Source organism: Hyla sarda, unplaced genomic scaffold (genome assembly GCF_029499605.1).
Source record: "Hyla sarda isolate aHylSar1 unplaced genomic scaffold, aHylSar1.hap1 scaffold_251, whole genome shotgun sequence".
NCBI classification, from domain to species: domain Eukaryota; kingdom Metazoa; phylum Chordata; class Amphibia; order Anura; family Hylidae; genus Hyla; species Hyla sarda.
The window spans coordinates 152,822-173,540 of NW_026609198.1; the positions used below are offsets into that span (position 1 = coordinate 152,822).

The 20,719-nt window shown below is 43.1% G+C and overlaps 1 protein-coding gene across 4 annotated transcripts in view; it reads left to right on the forward strand.

Annotated features, from left to right (window-relative positions):
- The window catches only part of LOC130323574 (uncharacterized), a 146,679-nt gene that overhangs the window by 94,673 nt on the left and 31,287 nt on the right, over nt 1-20,719 (forward strand). For all 4 annotated transcript variants that reach the window (XM_056553158.1, XM_056553159.1, XM_056553157.1 and 1 more), the window contains one exon: nt 215-393. In XM_056553158.1, coding sequence (XP_056409133.1) covers nt 215-393 — 179 coding nt within the window. The remainder of the gene's footprint in view (nt 1-214; nt 394-20,719) is intronic.

Consider the following 20,719-nt stretch of genomic DNA (forward strand, 5'->3'; position numbering starts at 1 on the left):
GGTCTCACTTTTATGTCGTGACAGATCTCACCATTATGTCGGGGCAGATCTCACCGTTTTATGTCAGGACAGGTCTCACGGGACAGGTCTCACCATTATGTCTGGGCAGGACTCCCCTTTATGTCTGGACAGGTCTTCGGTCTTCCCCCCTATGTCGGGGCATATCGGTGTGCCATTTTTCACCCCTTTACTCAGGATCCTTGGTGTCTTTTAGGCCGTCACATCAGAGGAACGATGACTCCATCCCTCAACCTCCACATATTATGGCTAGAGCAGCCGCAGAGATACGTCAGGAGAGTGTGGAGAGACCAGAGCCCCCCAGAATCTCCAGAATGCCGGCCGTCCCCACACTGAGGACCCTGACTCTGCACCGGGCACTGCCTGTGATCACCGGCAAGTCCTGTGTCATCTCTGCATGTGCCAGAGCTGACTGGGGGCTATTGTGTGTGCTAAGATACATGTATACAGTTCTGGGGTAACATGTATGTTCTGGGATACATATATACAGTTCTGGGGTCACATGTATGTGCTGGGATATATATATACAGTTCTGGGGTCACATGTATGTGCTGGGATATATACATATATACAGTTCTGGGGTCACATGTATGTGCTAGAATATATACATATATACAGTTCTGGGGTAACATGTATGTGCTGGGATACATATATACAGTTCTGGGGTCACATGTGTGTGCTAAGATACATGTATACAGTTCTGGGGTAACATGTATGTTCTGGGATACATATATACAGTTCTGGGGTCACATGTATGTGCTGGGATATATACATATATACAGTTCTGGGGTCACATGTATGTGCTGGGATACATATATACAGTTCTGGGGTAACATGTGCTGGGATACATATATACAGTTCTGGGGTCACATGTATGTGCTGGGATACATATATACAGTTCTGGGGTCACATGTATGTGCTGGGATACATATATACAGTTCTGGGGTAACGTGTGTGCTGGGATACATATATACAGTTCTGGGGTCACATGTATGTGCTGGGATACATATATACAGTTCTGGGGTAACATGTATGTGCTGGGATATATATACAGTTCTGGGGTCACATGTATGTGCTGGGATATATATATACAGTTCTGGGGTCACATGTATGTGCTGGGATATATACATATATACAGTTCTGGGGTCACATGTATGTGCTAGAATATATACATATATACAGTTCTGGGGTCACCTGTATGTGCTGGGATACATATATACAGTTCTGGGGTCACATGTGCTGGGATATATATATACAGTTCTGGGGTAACATGTATGTGCTGGGATACATATATACAGTTCTGGGGTCACGTGTGTGCTAAGATACATGTATACAGTTCTGGGGTAACATGTATGTTCTGGGATACATATATACAGTTCTGGGGTCACATGTATGTGCTGGGATATATACATATATACAGTTCTGGGGTAACATGTATGTGCTGGGATACATATATACAGTTCTGGGGTCACATGTGTGTGCTAAGATACATGTATACAGTTCTGGGGTAACATGTATGTTCTGGGATACATATATACAGTTCTGGGGTCACATGTATGTGCTGGGATATATACATATATACAGTTCTGGGGTCACATGTATGTGCTGGGATACATATATACAGTTCTGGGGTAACATGTGCTGGGATACATATATACAGTTCTGGGGTCACATGTATGTGCTGGGATACATATATACAGTTCTGGGGTCACATGTATGTGCTGGGATACATATATACAGTTCTGGGGTAACGTGTGTGCTGGGATACATATATACAGTTCTGGGGTCACATGTATGTGCTGGGATACATATATACAGTTCTGGGGTAACATGTATGTGCTGGGATATATATACAGTTCTGGGGTCACATGTATGTGCTGGGATATATATACAGTTCTGGGGTCACATGTATGTGCTGGGATATATATACAGTTCTGGGGTCACATGTATGTGCTGGGATACATATATACAGTTCTGGGGTCACATGTATGTGCTGGGATACATATATACAGTTCTGGGGTAACGTGTGTGCTGGGATACGTATATACAGTTCTGGGGTCACATGTATGTGCTGGGATACATATATACAGTTCTGGGGTCACATGTATGTGTTGGGATACATATATACAGTTCTGGGGTAACGTGTGTGCTGGGATACATATACAGTTCTGGGGTCACATGTATGAGCTGGGATACATATATACAGTTTGGGGGTCACATGTATGTTCTGGGATACATATATACAGTTCTGGGGTCACATGTATGTGCTGGGATACATATATACAGTTCTGGGGTCACATGTATGTGCTGGGATACATGTATACAGTTCTGGGGTCACATGTATGTGCTGGGATATATATACAGTTCTGGGGTCACATGTATGTGCTGGGATATATATACAGTTCTGGGGTCACATGCATGTGCTGGGATACATATATACAGTTCTGGGGTCACATGTATGTGCTGGGATACATATATACAGTTCTGGGGTCACATGTGTTGGGATACATATATACAGTTCTGGGGTCACATGTGCTGGGATACATATATACAGTTCTGGGGTCACATGTATGTGCTGGGATACATTTATACAGTTCTGGGGTCACATGTATGTGCTGGGATACATATATACAGTTCTGGGGTCACATGTATGTGCTGGGATACATATAGACAGTTCTGGGGTCACATGTATGTGCTGGGATACATATATACAGTTCTGGGGTCACATGTATGTGCTGGGATACATATATACAGTTCTGGGGTCACATGTGTTGGGATACATATATACAGTTCTGGGGTCACATGTGCTGGGATACATATATACAGTTCTGGGGTCACATGTATGTGCTGGGATACATTTATACAGTTCTGGGGTCACATGTATGTGCTGGGATACATATATACAGTTCTGGGGTCACATGTATGTGCTGTGATACATATATACAGTTCTGGGGTCACATGTGCTGGGATACATATATACAGTTCTGGGGTAACATGTATGTGCTGGGATACATATATACAGTTCTGGGGTCACATGTATGTGCTGGGATACATATATACAGTTTAGGGGTCACATGTATGTGCTGGGATATATATACAGTTCTGGGGTCACATGTATGTGCTGGGATACATGTATACAGTTCTGGGGTCACATGTATGTGCTAGGATATATACATGTATACAGTTCTGGGGTCACATGTATGTGCTGGGATATATATATACAGTTCTGGGGTCACATGTATGTGCTGGGATATATATACAGTTCTGGGGTCACATGTATGTGCCTGGATACATATATACAGTTCTGGGGTCACATGTATGTGCTGGGATATATATACAGTTCTGGGGTCACATGTATGTGCTGGTATACATATATACAGTTCTGGGGTCACATGTATGTGCTGGGATACATATATACAGTTCTGGGGTCACATGTGTTGGGATACATATATACAGTTCTGGGGTCACATGTGCTGGGATACATATATACAGTTCTGGGGTCACATGCATGTGCTGGGATACATATATACAGTTCTGGGGTCATGTGTTGGGATACATATATACAGTTCTGGGGTCACATGTGCTGGGATACATATATACAGTTCTGGGGTCACATGTATGTGCTGGGATACATATATACAGTTCTGGGGTCACATGTATGTGCTGGGATACATATATACAGTTCTGGGGTCACATGTATGTGCTGGTATACATATATACAGTTCTGGGGTCACATGTATGTGCTGGGATACATATATACAGTTCTGGGGTCACATGTATGTGCTGGGATACATATATACAGTTCTGGGGTCACATGTATGTGCTGGGATACATATATACAGTTCTGGGGTCACATGTATGTGCTGTGATACATATATAGAGTTCTGGGGTCACATGTGCTGGGATACATATATACAGTTCTGGGGTCACATGTGCTGGGATACATATATACAGTTCTGGGGTCACATGTGCTGGGATACATATATACAGTTCTGGGGTCACGTGCTGGGATACATATATACAGTTCTGGGGTCACATGTGCTGGAATACATATATACAGTTCTGGGGTCACATGTGCTGGGATACATATATACAGTTCTGGGGTCACATGTATGTGCTGGGATACATATATACAGTTCTGGGGTCACATGTGCTGGGATACATATATACAGTTCTGGGGTCACATGTGCTGGGATACATATATACAGTTCTGGGGTCACATGTGCTGGGATACATATATACAGTTCTGGGGTCACATGTATGTGCTGGGATACATATATACAGTTCTGGGGTCACATGTATGTGCTGGGATACATATATAGAGTTCTGGGGTCACATGTATGTGCTGGGATACATATATACAGTTCTGGGGTCACATGTATGTGCTGGGATACATATATACAGTTCTGGGGTCACATGTGCTGGGATACATATATACAGTTCTGGGGTCACATGTATGTGCTGGGATACATATATACAGTTCTGGGATCACATGTATGTGCTGGGATACATATATACAGTTCTGGGGTCACATGTATGTGCTGGTATACATATATAGAGTTCTGGGGTCACATGTATGTGCTGGGATACATATATACAGTTCTGGGGTCACATGTATGTGCTGGGATACATATATACAGTTCTGGGGTCACCTGTATGTGCTGGGATACATATATACAGTTCTGGGGTCACATGCATGTGCTGTGATACATATATACAGTTCTGGGGTCACCTGTATGTGCTGGCATACATGTATACAGTTCTGGGGTCACATGTATGTGCTGAGATACATATATACAGTTCTGGGGTCACCTGTATGTGCTGGGATACATATATACAGTTCTGGGGTAACATGTATGTGCTGGGATATATATACAGTTCTGGGGTCACATGTATGTGCTGGGATACATATATACAGTTCTGGGGTCACATGTATGTGCTGTGATACATATATACAGTTCTGGGGTCACATGTATGTGCTGGGATACATATATACAGTTCTGGGGTCACATGTGTGTGCTGGGATACATATATACAGTTCTGGGGTCACATGTATGTGCTGGGATACATATATACAGTTCTGGGGTCACATGTATGTGCTGGGATACATATATACAGTTCTGGGGTCACATGTGCTGGGATACATATATACAGTTCTGGGGTCACATGTATGTGCTGGGATACATATATACAGTTCTGGGGTCACATGTATGTGCTGGGATACATATATACAGTTCTGGGGTCACATGTATGTGCTGGGATACATATACAGTTCTGGGGTCACATGTATGTGCTGGGATATATATATACAGTTCTGGGGTCACATGTATGTGCTGGGATACATATATACAGTTCTGGGGTCACATGTATGTGCTGGGATACATATATACAGTTCTGGGGTCACCTGTATGTGCTGGGATACATATATACAGTTCTGGGGTCACATGTATGTGCTGGGATACATATATACAGTTCTGGGGTCACATGTATGTGCTGGGATACATATATACAGTTCTGGGGTCACATGTATGTGCTGGGATACATATAATACAGTTCTGGGGTCACATGTATGTGCTGGGATACATATAATACAGTTCTGGGGTCACATGTATGTGCTGGGATACATATATACAGTTCTGGGGTCACATGTATGTGCTGGGATACATATATACAGTTCTGGGGTCACATGTATGTGCTGGGATACATGTATACAGTTCTGGGGTCACATGTATGTGCTGGGATACATATATACAGTTCTGGGGTCACATGTATGTGCTGGGATACATATATACAGTTCGGGGGTCACATGTATTTGCTGGGATACATATATACAGTTCGGGGGTCACATGTATGTGCTGGGATACATATATACAGTTCGGGGGTCACATGTATGTGCTGGGATACATATATACAGTTCTGGGGTAACATGTATGTGCTGGGATATATATACAGTTCTGGGGTCACATGTATGTGCTGGGATACATATATACAGTTCTGGGGTCACATGTATGTGCTGGGATACATGTATACAGTTCTGGGGTCACATGTATGTGCTGGGATACATATATACAGTTCTGGGGTCACATGTATGTGCTGGGATACATATATACAGTTCTGAGGTCACATGTATGTGCTGGGATACATATATACAGTTCTGGGGTCACATGTATGTGCTGGGATACATATATACAGTTCTGGGGTCACATGTATGTGCTGGGATACATATATACAGTTCTGGGGTCACATGTATGTGCTGGGATACATATATACAGTTCTGAGGTCACATGTATGTGCTGGGATACATATATACAGTTCTGGGGTCACATGTATGTGCTGGGATACATATATACAGTTCTGGGGTCACATGTATGTGCTGGGATACATATATACAGTTCTGGGGTCACATGTATGTGCTGGGATACATATATACAGTTCTGGGGTCACATGTATGTGCTGGGATACATATATACAGTTCTGGGGTCACATGTATGTGCTGGGATACATATATACAGTTCTGGGGTCACATGTATGTGCTGGGATACATATATACAGTTCTGGGGTCACATGTGCTGGGATACATATATACAGTTCTGGGGTCACATATATGTGCTGGGATACATATATACAGTTCTGGGGTCACATGTGCTGGGATACATATATACAGTTCTGGGGTCACATGTATGTGCTGGGATACATATATACAGTTCTGGGGTCACATGTATGTGCTGGGATACATATATACAGTTCTGGGGTCACATGTATGTGCTGGGATACATGTATACAGTTCTGGGGTCACATGTATGTGCTGGGATACATATATACAGTTCTGGGGTCACATGTATGTGCTGGGAAACATATATACAGTTCTGGGGTCACATGTATGTGCTGGGATACATGTATACAGTTCTGGGGTCACATGTATGTGCTGGGATACATATATACAGTTCTGGGGTCACATGTGCTGGGATACATATATACAGTTCTGGGGTCACACGTGCTGGGATACATATATACAGTTCTGGGGTCACACGTGCTGGGATACATATATACAGTTCTGGGGTCACATGTATGTGCTGGGATACATGTATACAGTTCTGGGGTCACATGTATGTGCTGGGATACATGTATACAGTTCTGGGGTCACATGTATGTGCTGGGATACATATATACAGTTCTGGGGTCACATGTATGTGCTGGGATACATGTATACAGTTCTGGGGTCACATGTGCTGGGATACATGTATACAGTTCTGGGGTCACATGTATGTGCTGGGATACATATAGACAATTCTGGGGTCACATGTGCTGGGATACATATATACAGTTCTGGGGTCACATGTGCTGGGATACATATATACAGTTCTGGGGTCACATGTATGTGCTGGGATACATATATACAGTTCTGTGGTCACATGGGCTGGGATACATATATACAGTTCTGGGGTCACATGTATGTGCTGGGATACGTATATACAGTTCTGGGGTCACATGTATGTGCTGGGATATATACATATATACAGTTCTGGGGTCACATGTATGTGCTGGGATATATACATATATACAGTTCTGGGGTCACATGTATGTGCTGGGATACATATATACAGTTCTGGGGTCACATGTGCTGGGATACATATATACAGTTCTGGGGTCACATGTGCTGGGATACATATATACAGTTCTGGGGTCACATGTGCTGGGATACATATATACAGTTCTGGGGTCACATGTATGTGCTGGGATACATATATACAGTTCTGGGGTCACATGTATGTGCTGGAATACATATATAGAGTTCTGGGGTCACATGTATGTGCTGGGATACATATATACAGTTCTGGGGTCACATGTATGTGCTGGGATACATATATACAGTTCTGGGGTCACATGTGCTGGGATACATATATACAGTTCTGGGGTCACATGTATGTGCTGGGATACATATATACAGTTCTGGGATCACATGTATGTGCTGGGATACATATATACAGTTCTGGGGTCACATGTATGTGCTGGTATACATATATAGAGTTCTGGGGTCACATGTATGTGCTGGGATACATATATACAGTTCTGGGGTCACATGTATGTGCTGGGATACATATATACAGTTCTGGGGTCACCTGTATGTGCTGGGATACATATATACAGTTCTGGGGTCACATGCATGTGCTGTGATACATATATACAGTTCTGGGGTCACATGTATGTGCTGGGATACATATATACAGTTCTGGGGTCACCTGTATGTGCTGGGATACATATATACAGTTCTGGGGTAACATGTATGTGCTGGGATATATATACAGTTCTGGGGTCACATGTATGTGCTGGGATACATATATACAGTTCTGGGGTCACATGTATGTGCTGTGATACATATATACAGTTCTGGGGTCACATGTATGTGCTGGGATACATATATACAGTTCTGGGGTCACATGTGTGTGCTGGGATACATATAAACAGTTCTGGGGTCACATGTATGTGCTGGGATACATATATACAGTTCTGGGGTCACATGTATGTGCTGGGATACATATATACAGTTCTGGGGTCACATGTGCTGGGATACATATATACAGTTCTGGGGTCACATGTATGTGCTGGGATACATATATACAGTTCTGGGGTCACATGTATGTGCTGGGATACATATATACAGTTCTGGGGTCACATGTATGTGCTGGGATACATATACAGTTCTGGGGTCACATGTATGTGCTGGGATATATATATACAGTTCTGGGGTCACATGTATGTGCTGGGATACATATATACAGTTCTGGGGTCACATGTATGTGCTGGGATACATATATACAGTTCTGGGGTCACCTGTATGTGCTGGGATACATATATACAGTTCTGGGGTCACATGTATGTGCTGGGATACATATATACAGTTCTGGGGTCACATGTATGTGCTGGGATACATATATACAGTTCTGGGGTCACATGTATGTGCTGGGATACATATAATACAGTTCTGGGGTCACATGTATGTGCTGGGATACATATAATACAGTTCTGGGGTCACATGTATGTGCTGGGATACATATATACAGTTCTGGGGTCACATGTATGTGCTGGATACATATATACAGTTCTGGGGTCACATGTATGTGCTGGGATACATGTATACAGTTCTGGGGTCACATGTATGTGCTGGGATACATATATACAGTTCTGGGGTCACATGTATGTGCTGGGATACATATATACAGTTCTGGGGTCACATGTATGTGCTGGGATACATATATACAGTTCGGGGGTCACATGTATTTGCTGGGATACATATATACAGTTCGGGGGTCACATGTATGTGCTGGGATACATATATACAGTTCGGGGGTCACATGTATGTGCTGGGATACATATATACAGTTCTGGGGTAACATGTATGTGCTGGGATATATATACAGTTCTGGGGTCACATGTATGTGCTGGGATACATATATACAGTTCTGGGGTCACATGTATGTGCTGGGATACATTTATACAGTTCTGGGGTCACATGTATGTGCTGTGATACATGTATACAGTTCTGGGGTCACATGTATGTGCTGGGATACATATATACAGTTCTGGGGTCACATGTATGTGCTGGGATACATATATACAGTTCTGAGGTCACATGTATGTGCTGGGATACATATATACAGTTCTGGGGTCACATGTATGTGCTGGGATACATATATACAGTTCTGGGGTCACATGTATGTGCTGGGATACATATATACAGTTCTGGGGTCACATGTATGTGCTGGGATACATATATACAGTTCTGAGGTCACATGTATGTGCTGGGATACATATATACAGTTCTGGGGTCACATGTATGTGCTGGGATACATATATACAGTTCTGGGGTCACATGTATGTGCTGGGATACATATATACAGTTCTGGGGTCACATGTATGTGCTGGGATACATATATACAGTTCTGGGGTCACATGTATGTGCTGGGATACATATATACAGTTCTGGGGTCACATGTATGTGCTGGGATACATATATACATTTCTGGGGTCACATGTATGTGCTGGGATACATATATACAGTTCTGGGGTCACATGTGCTGGGATACATATATACAGTTCTGGGGTCACATATATGTGCTGGGATACATATATACAGTTCTGGGGTCACATGTGCTGGGATACATATATACAGTTCTGGGGTCACATGTATGTGCTGGGATACATATATACAGTTCTGGGGTCACATGTATGTGCTGGGATACATATATACAGTTCTGGGGTCACATGTATGTGCTGGGATACATGTATACAGTTCTGGGGTCACATGTATGTGCTGGGATACATATATACAGTTCTGGGGTCACATGTATGTGCTGGGAAACATATATACAGTTCTGGGGTCACATGTATGTGCTGGGATACATGTATACAATTCTGGGGTCACATGTATGTGCTGGGATACATATATACAGTTCTGGGGTCACATGTGCTGGGATACATATATACAGTTCTGGGGTCACACGTGCTGGGATACATATATACAGTTCTGGGGTCACACGTGCTGGGATACATATATACAGTTCTGGGGTCACATGTATGTGCTGGGATACATGTATACAGTTCTGGGGTCACATGTATGTGCTGGGATACATGTATACAGTTCTGGGGTCACATGTATGTGCTGGGATACATATATACAGTTCTGGGGGTCACATGTATGTGCTGGGATACATGTATACAGTTCTGGGGTCACATGTGCTGGGATACATGTATACAGTTCTGGGGTCACATGTATGTGCTGGGATACATATAGACAATTCTGGGGTCACATGTGCTGGGATACATATATACAGTTCTGGGGTCACATGTGCTGGGATACATATATACAGTTCTGGGGTCACATGTATGTGCTGGGATACATATATACAGTTCTGTGGTCACATGGGCTGGGATACATATATACAGTTCTGGGGTCACATGTATGTGCTGGGATACGTATATACAGTTCTGGGGTCACATGTATGTGCTGGGATATATACATATATACAGTTCTGGGGTCACATGTATGTGCTAGAATATATACATATATACAGTTCTGGGGTCACATGTGCTGGGATACATATATACAGTTCTGGGGTCACATGTATGTGCTGGGATACATATATACAGTTCTGGTGTCACATGTGCTGGGATACATATATACAGTCCTGGGGTCACATGTGCTGGGATACATATATACAGTTCTGGGGTCACATGTATGTGCTGGGATACATATAGACAGTTCTGGGGTCACATGTATGTGCTGGGATACATATAGACAGTTCTGGGGTCACATGTATGTGCTGGGATACATATATACAGTTCTGGGGTCACATGTGCTGGGATACATATATACAGTTCTGGGGTCACATGTGCTGGGATACATATATACAGTTCTGGGGTCACATGTATGTGCTGGGATACATATAGACAGTTCTGGGGTCACATGTATGTGCTGGGATACATATATACAGTTCTGGGGTCACATGTGCTGGGATACATATATACAGTTCTGGGGTCACATGTGCTGGGATACATATATACAGTTCTGGGGTCACATGTGCTGGGATACATATATACAGTTCTGGGGTCACATGTGCTGGGATACATATATACAGTTCTGGGGTCACATGTGCTGGGATACATATATACAGTTCTGGGGTCACATGTGCTGGGATACATATATACAGTTCTGGGGTCACATGTGCTGGGATACATATATACAGTTCTGGGGTCACATGTGCTGGGATACATATATACAGTTCTGGGGTCACATGTATGTGCTGGGATACATATATACAGTTCTGGGGTCACATGTGCTGGGATACATATATACAGTTCTGGGGTCACATGTGCTGGGATACATATATACAGTTCTGGGGTCACATGTATGTGCTGGGATACATATATAGAGTTCTGGGGTCACATGTATGTGCTGGGATACATATATAGAGTTCTGGGGTCACATGTATGTGCTGGGATACATATATAGAGTTCTGGGGTCACATGTGCTGGGATACATATATACAGTTCTGGGGTCACATGTATGTGCTGGGATACATATATACAGTTCTGGGGTCATATGTATGTGCTGGGATACATATATAGAGTTCTGGGGTCACATGTGCTGGGATACATATATACAGTTCTGGGGTCACATGTATGTGCTGGGATACATATATACAGTTCTGGGGTCACATATATGTGCTGGGATACATGTATACAGTTCTGGGGTCACATGTATGTGCTGGGATATATATATACAGTTCTGGGGTCACATGTATGTGCTGGGATATATATATACAGTTCTGGGGTCACATGTATGTGCTGGGATATATATATACAGTTCTGGGGTCACATATATGTGCTGGGATACATGTATACAGTTCTGGGGTCACATGTATGTGCTGGGATACATATATACAGTTCTGGGGTCACATGTGCTGGGATATATATATACAGTTCTGGGGGTCACATGTATGTGCTGGGATATATATATACAGTTCTGGGGTCACATGTGCTGGGATACATATATACAGTTCGGGGGTCACATGTATGTGCTGGGATACATATATACAGTTCTGGGGTCACATGTGCTGGGATACATATATACAGTTCTGGGGTCACATGTATGTGCTGGGATATATATATACAGTTCTGGGGTCACATGTGCTGGGATATATATATACAGTTCTGGGGGTCACATGTATGTGCTGGGATATATATATACAGTTCTGGGGTCACATGTGCTGGGATACATATATACAGTTCGGGGGTCACATGTATGTGCTGGGATACATATATACAGTTCTGGGGTCACATGTGCTGGGATACATATATACAGTTCTGGGGTCACATGTATGTGCTGGGATATATATATACAGTTCTGGGGTCACATGTGCTGGGATATATATATACAGTTTTGGGGTCACATGTATGTGCTGGGATATATACATATATACAGTTCTGGGGTCACATGTATGTGCTGGGATACATATATACAGTTCTGGGGTCACATGTATGTGCTGGGATACATATATACAGTTCTGGGGTCACATGTATGTGCTGGGATATATATATACAGTTCTGGGGTCACATGTGCTGGGATATATATATATACAGTTCTGGGGTCACATGTATGTGCTGGGATACATATATACAGTTCTGGGGTCACATGTGCTGGGATACATATATACAGTTCTGGGGTCACATGTGCTGGGATACATATATACAGTTCTGGGGTCACCTGTATGTGCTGGGATACATATATACAGTTCTGGGGTCACATGTGCTGGGATACATATATACAGTTCTGGGGTCACATGTATGTGCTGGGATACATATATACAGTTCTGGGGTCACATGTATGTGCTGGTATACATATATACAGTTCTGGGGTCACATGTGCTGGGATACATATATAGAGTTCTGGGGTCACATGTATGTGCTGGGATACATATATACAGTTCTGGGGTCACATGTGCTGGGATACATATATACAGTTCTGGGGTCACATGTATGTGCTGGGATACATATATACAGTTCTGGGGTCATATGTATGTGCTGGGATACATATATACAGTTCTGGGGTCACCTGTATGTGCTGGGATACATATATACAGTTCTGGGGTCACATGTATGTGCTGGGATACATATATACAGTTCTGGGGTCACATGTATGTGCTGGGATACATATATACAGTTCTGGGGTCACATGTATGTGCTGGGATACATATATACAGTTCTGGGGTCACATGTATGTGCTGGGATACATATATACAGTTCTGGGGTCACATGTATGTGCTGGTATACATATAGACAGTTCTGGGGTCACATGTGCTGGGATACATATATACAGTTCTGGGGTCTCATGTATGTGCTGGGATACATATATACAGTTCTGGGGTCACATGTGCTGGGATACATATATACAGTTCTGGGGTCACATGTATGTGCTGGGATACATATATACAGTTCTGGGGTCACCTGTATGTGCTGGGATACATATATACAGTTCTGGGGTCACATGTATGTGCTGGGATACATATATACAGTTCTGGGGTCACATGTGCTGGGATACATGTATACAGTTCTGGGGTCACATGTATGTGCTGGGATACATATATACAGTTCTGGGGTCACATGTGCTGGGATACATATATACAGTTCTGGGGTCACATGTATGTGCTGGGATACATATATACAGTTCTGGGGTCACATGTATGTGCTGGGATACATATATACAGTTCTGGGGTCACATGTATGTGCTGGGATACATATATAGAGTTCTGGGGTCACATGTGCTGGGATACATATATAGAGTTCTGGGGTCACATGTGCTGGGATACATATATAGAGTTCTGGGGTCACATGTATGTGCTGGGATACATATATACAGTTCTGGGGTCACATGTATGTGCTGGGATACATATATACAGTTCTGGGGTCACATGTATGTGCTGGGATACATATATACAGTTCTGGGGTCACATGTGCTGGGATACATATATACAGTTCTGGGGTCACATGTATGTGCTGGGATACATATATACAGTTCTGGGGTCACCTGTATGTGCTGGGATACATATATACAGTTCTGGGGTCACATGCATGTGCTGTGATACATATATACAGTTCTGGGGTCACATGTGCTGGGATACATATATACAGTTCTGGGGTCACATGTGCTGGGATACATATATACAGTTCTGGGGTCACATGTGCTGGGATACATATATACAGTTCTGGGGTCACATGTATGTGCTGGGATACATATATACAGTTCTGGGGTCACATGTGCTGGGATACATATATACAGTTCTGGGGTCACCTGTATGGGCTGGGATACATATATACAGTTCTGGGGTCACATGTATGTGCTGGGATATATATATACAGTTCTGGGGTCACATGTGCTGGGATATATATATACAGTTTTGGGGTCACATGTATGTGCTGGGATACATATATACAGTTCTGGGGTCACATGTATGTGCTGGGATACATATATACAGTTCTGGGGTCACATGTGCTGGGATACATATATACAGTTCTGGGGTCACATGTATGTGCTGGGATATATATACAGTTCTGGGGTCACATGTGCTGGGATATATATATACAGTTCTGGGGTCACATGTATGTGCTGGGATACATATATACAGTTCTGGGGTCACATGTGCTGGGATACATATATACAGTTCTGGGGTCACCTGTATGTGCTGGGATACATATATACAGTTCTGGGGTCACATGTGCTGGGATACATATATACAGTTCTGGGGTCACATGTATGTGCTGGGATACATATATACAGTTCTGGGGTCACATGTGCTGGGATACATATATACAGTTCTGGGGTCACATGTATGTGCTGGGATACATATATACAGTTCTGGGGTCACATGTATGTGCTGGGATACATATATACAGTTCTGGGGTCACCTGTATGTGCTGGGATACATATATACAGTTCTGGGGTCACATGTATGTGCTGGTATACATATAGACAGTTCTGGGGTCACATGTGCTGGGATACATATATACAGTTCTGGGGTCACATGTATGTGCTGGGATACATATATACAGTTCTGGGGTCACATGTGCTGGGATACATATATACAGTTCTGGGGTCACATGTATGTGCCTGGATACATATATACAGTTCTGGGGTCACATGTATGTGCTGGGATACATATATACAGTTCTGGGGTCACATGTATGTGCTGGGATACATATATAGAGTTCTGGGGTCACATGTGCTGGGATACATATATAGAGTTCTGGGGTCACATGTATGTGCTGGGATACATATATAGAGTTCTGGGGTCACATGTATGTGCTGGGATACATATATACAGTTCTGGGGTCACATGTATGTGCTGGGATACATATATACAGTTCTGGGGTCACATGTATGTGCTGGGATACATATATACAGTTCTGGGGTCACCTGTATGTGCTGGGATACATATATACAGTTCTGGGGTCACATGCATGTGCTGTGATACATATATACAGTTCTGGGGTCACATGTGCTGGGATACATATATACAGTTCTGGGGTCACATGTGCTGGGATACATATATACAGTTCTGGGGTCACATGTGCTGGGATACATATATACAGTTCTGGGGTCACATGTATGTGCTGGGATACATATATACAGTTCTGGGGTCACATGTATGTGCTGGGATACATATATAGAGTTCTGGGGTCACATGTGCTGGGATACATATATAGAGTTCTGGGGTCACATGTGCTGGGATACATATATAGAGTTCTGGGGTCACATGTGCTGGGATACATATATAGAGTTCTGGGGTCACATGTGCTGGGATACATATATAGAGTTCTGGGGTCACATGTATGTGCTGGGATACATATATAGAGTTCTGGGGTCACATGTATGTGCTGGGATACATATATACAGTTCTGGGGTCACATGTGCTGGGATACATATATACAGTTCTGGGGTCACCTGTATGTGCTGGGATACATATATACAGTTCTGGGGTCACATGTGCTGGGATACATATATACAGTTCTGGGGTCACCTGTATGTGCTGGCATACATATATACAGTTCTGGGATCACATGTATGTGCTGGGATACATATATACAGTTCTGGGGTCACCTGTATGTGCTGGGATACATATATACAGTTCTGGGGTCACATGTTCTGGGATACATATATACAGTTCTGGGGTCACATGTGCTGGGATACATATATACAGTTCTGGGGTCACATGTATGTGCTGGGATACATATATACAGTTCTGGGGTCACATGTGCTGGGATACATATATACAGTTCTGGGGTCACCTGTATGTGCTGGGATACATATATATAGTTCTGGGGTCACATGTGCTGGGATACATATATACAGTTCTGGGGTCATATGTGCTGGGATACATATATACAGTTCTGGGGTCACACGTGCTGGGATACATATATACAGTTCTGGGGTCACATGTATGTGCTGGGATACATATATACAGTTCTGAGGTCACATGTATGTGCTGGGATACATATATACAGTTCTGGGGTCACATGTATGTGCTGGGATACATATATACAGTTCTGGGGTCACATGTATGTGCTGGGATACATATATACAGTTCTGGGGTCACATGTATGTGCTGGGATACATATATACAGTTCTGAGGTCACATGTATGTGCTGGGATACATATATACAGTTCTGGGGTCACATGTATGTGCTGGGATACATATATACAGTTCTGGGGTCACATGTATGTGCTGGGATACATATATACAGTTCTGGGGTCACATGTATGTGCTGGGATACATATATACAGTTCTGGGGTCACATGTATGTGCTGGGATACATATATACAGTTCTGGGGTCACATGTATGTGCTGGGATACATATATACATTTCTGGGGTCACATGTATGTGCTGGGATACATATATACAGTTCTGGGGTCACATGTGCTGGGATACATATATACAGTTCTGGGGTCACATATATGTGCTGGGATACATATATACAGTTCTGGGGTCACATGTGCTGGGATACATATATACAGTTCTGGGGTCACATGTATGTGCTGGGATACATATATACAGTTCTGGGGTCACATGTATGTGCTGGGATACATATATACAGTTCTGGGGTCACATGTATGTGCTGGGATACATGTATACAGTTCTGGGGTCACATGTATGTGCTGGGATACATATATACAGTTCTGGGGTCACATGTATGTGCTGGGAAACATATATACAGTTCTGGGGTCACATGTATGTGCTGGGATACATGTATACAATTCTGGGGTCACATGTATGTGCTGGGATACATATATACAGTTCTGGGGTCACATGTGCTGGGATACATATATACAGTTCTGGGGTCACACGTGCTGGGATACATATATACAGTTCTGGGGTCACACGTGCTGGGATACATATATACAGTTCTGGGGTCACATGTATGTGCTGGGATACATGTATACAGTTCTGGGGTCACATGTATGTGCTGGGATACATGTATACAGTTCTGGGGTCACATGTATGTGCTGGGATACATATATACAGTTCTGGGGTCACATGTATGTGCTGGGATACATGTATACAGTTCTGGGGTCACATGTGCTGGGATACATGTATACAGTTCTGGGGTCACATGTATGTGCTGGGATACATATAGACAATTCTGGGGTCACATGTGCTGGGATACATATATACAGTTCTGGGGTCACATGTGCTGGGATACATATATACAGTTCTGGGGTCACATGTATGTGCTGGGATACATATATACAGTTCTGTGGTCACATGGGCTGGGATACATATATACAGTTCTGGGGTCACATGTATGTGCTGGGATACGTATATACAGTTCTGGGGTCACATGTATGTGCTGGGATATATACATATATACAGTTCTGGGGTCACATGTATGTGCTAGAATATATACATATATACAGTTCTGGGGTCACATGTGCTGGGATACATATATACAGTTCTGGGGTCACATGTATGTGCTGGGATACATATATACAGTTCTGGGGTCACATGTGCTGGGATACATATATACAGTCCTGGGGTCACATGTGCTGGGATACATATATACAGTTCTGGGGTCACATGTATGTGCTGGGATACATATAGACAGTTCTGGGGTCACATGTATGTGCTGGGATACATATAGACAGTTCTGGGGTCACATGTATGTGCTGGGATACATATATACAGTTCTGGGGTCACATGTGCTGGGATACATATATACAGTTCTGGGGTCACATGTGCTGGGATACATATATACAGTTCTGGGGTCACATGTATGTGCTGGGATACATATAGACAGTTCTGGGGTCACATGTATGTGCTGGGATACATATATACAGTTCTGGGGTCACATGTGCTGGGATACATATATACAGTTCTGGGGTCACATGTGCTGGGATACATATATACAGTTCTGGGGTCACATGTGCTGGGATACATATATACAGTTCTGGGGTCACATGTGCTGGGATACATATATACAGTTCTGGGGTCACATGTGCTGGGATACATATATACAGTTCTGGGGTCACATGTGCTGGGATACATATATACAGTTCTGGGGTCACATGTGCTGGGATACATATATACAGTTCTGGGGTCACATGTGCTGGGATACATATATACAGTTCTGGGGTCACATGTATGTGCTGGGATACATATATACAGTTCTGGGGTCACATGTGCTGGGATACATATATACAGTTCTGGGGTCACATGTGCTGGGATACATATATACAGTTCTGGGGTCACATGTATGTGCTGGGATACATATATAGAGTTCTGGGGTCACATGTATGTGCTGGGATACATATATAGAGTTCTGGGGTCACATGTATGTGCTGGGATACATATATAGAGTTCTGGGGTCACATGTGCTGGGATACATATATACAGTTCTGGGGTCACATGTATGTGCTGGGATACATATATACAGTTCTGGGGTCATATGTATGTGCTGGGATACATATATAGAGTTCTGGGGTCACATGTGCTGGGATACATATATACAGTTCTGGGGTCACATGTATGTGCTGGGATACATATATACAGTTCTGGGGTCACATATATGTGCTGGGATACATGTATACAGTTCTGGGGTCACATGTATGTGCTGGGATATATATATACAGTTCTGGGGTCACATGTATGTGCTGGGATATATATATACAGTTCTGGGGTCACATGTATGTGCTGGGATATATATATACAGTTCTGGGGTCACATATATGTGCTGGGATACATGTATACAGTTCTGGGGTCACATGTATGTGCTGGGATACATATATACAGTTCTGGGGTCACATGTGCTGGGATATATATATACAGTTCTGGGGGTCACATGTATGTGCTGGGATATATATATACAGTTCTGGGGTCACATGTGCTGGGATACATATATACAGTTCGGGGGTCACATGTATGTGCTGGGATACATATATACAGTTCTGGGGTCACATGTGCTGGGATACATATATACAGTTCTGGGGTCACATGTATGTGCTGGGATATATATATACAGTTCTGGGGTCACATGTGCTGGGATACATATATACAGTTCTGGGGTCACATGTATGTGCTGGGATACATATAGACAGTTCTGGGGTCACATGTATGTGCTGGGATACATATATACAGTTCTGGGGTCACATGTGCTGGGATACATATATACAGTTCTGGGGTCACATGTGCTGGGATACATATATACAGTTCTGGGGTCACATGTGCTGGGATACATATATACAGTTCTGGGGTCACATGTGCTGGGATACATATATACAGTTCTGGGGTCACATGTGCTGGGATACATATATACAGTTCTGGGGTCACATGTGCTGGGATACATATATACAGTTCTGGGGTCACATGTGCTGGGATACATATATACAGTTCTGGGGTCACATGTGCTGGGATACATATATACAGTTCTGGGGTCACATGTATGTGCTGGGATACATATATACAGTTCTGGGGTCACATGTGCTGGGATACATATATACAGTTCTGGGGTCACATGTGCTGGGATACATATATACAGTTCTGGGGTCACATGTATGTGCTGGGATACATATATAGAGTTCTGGGGTCACATGTATGTGCTGGGATACATATATAGAGTTCTGGGGTCACATGTATGTGCTGGGATACATAT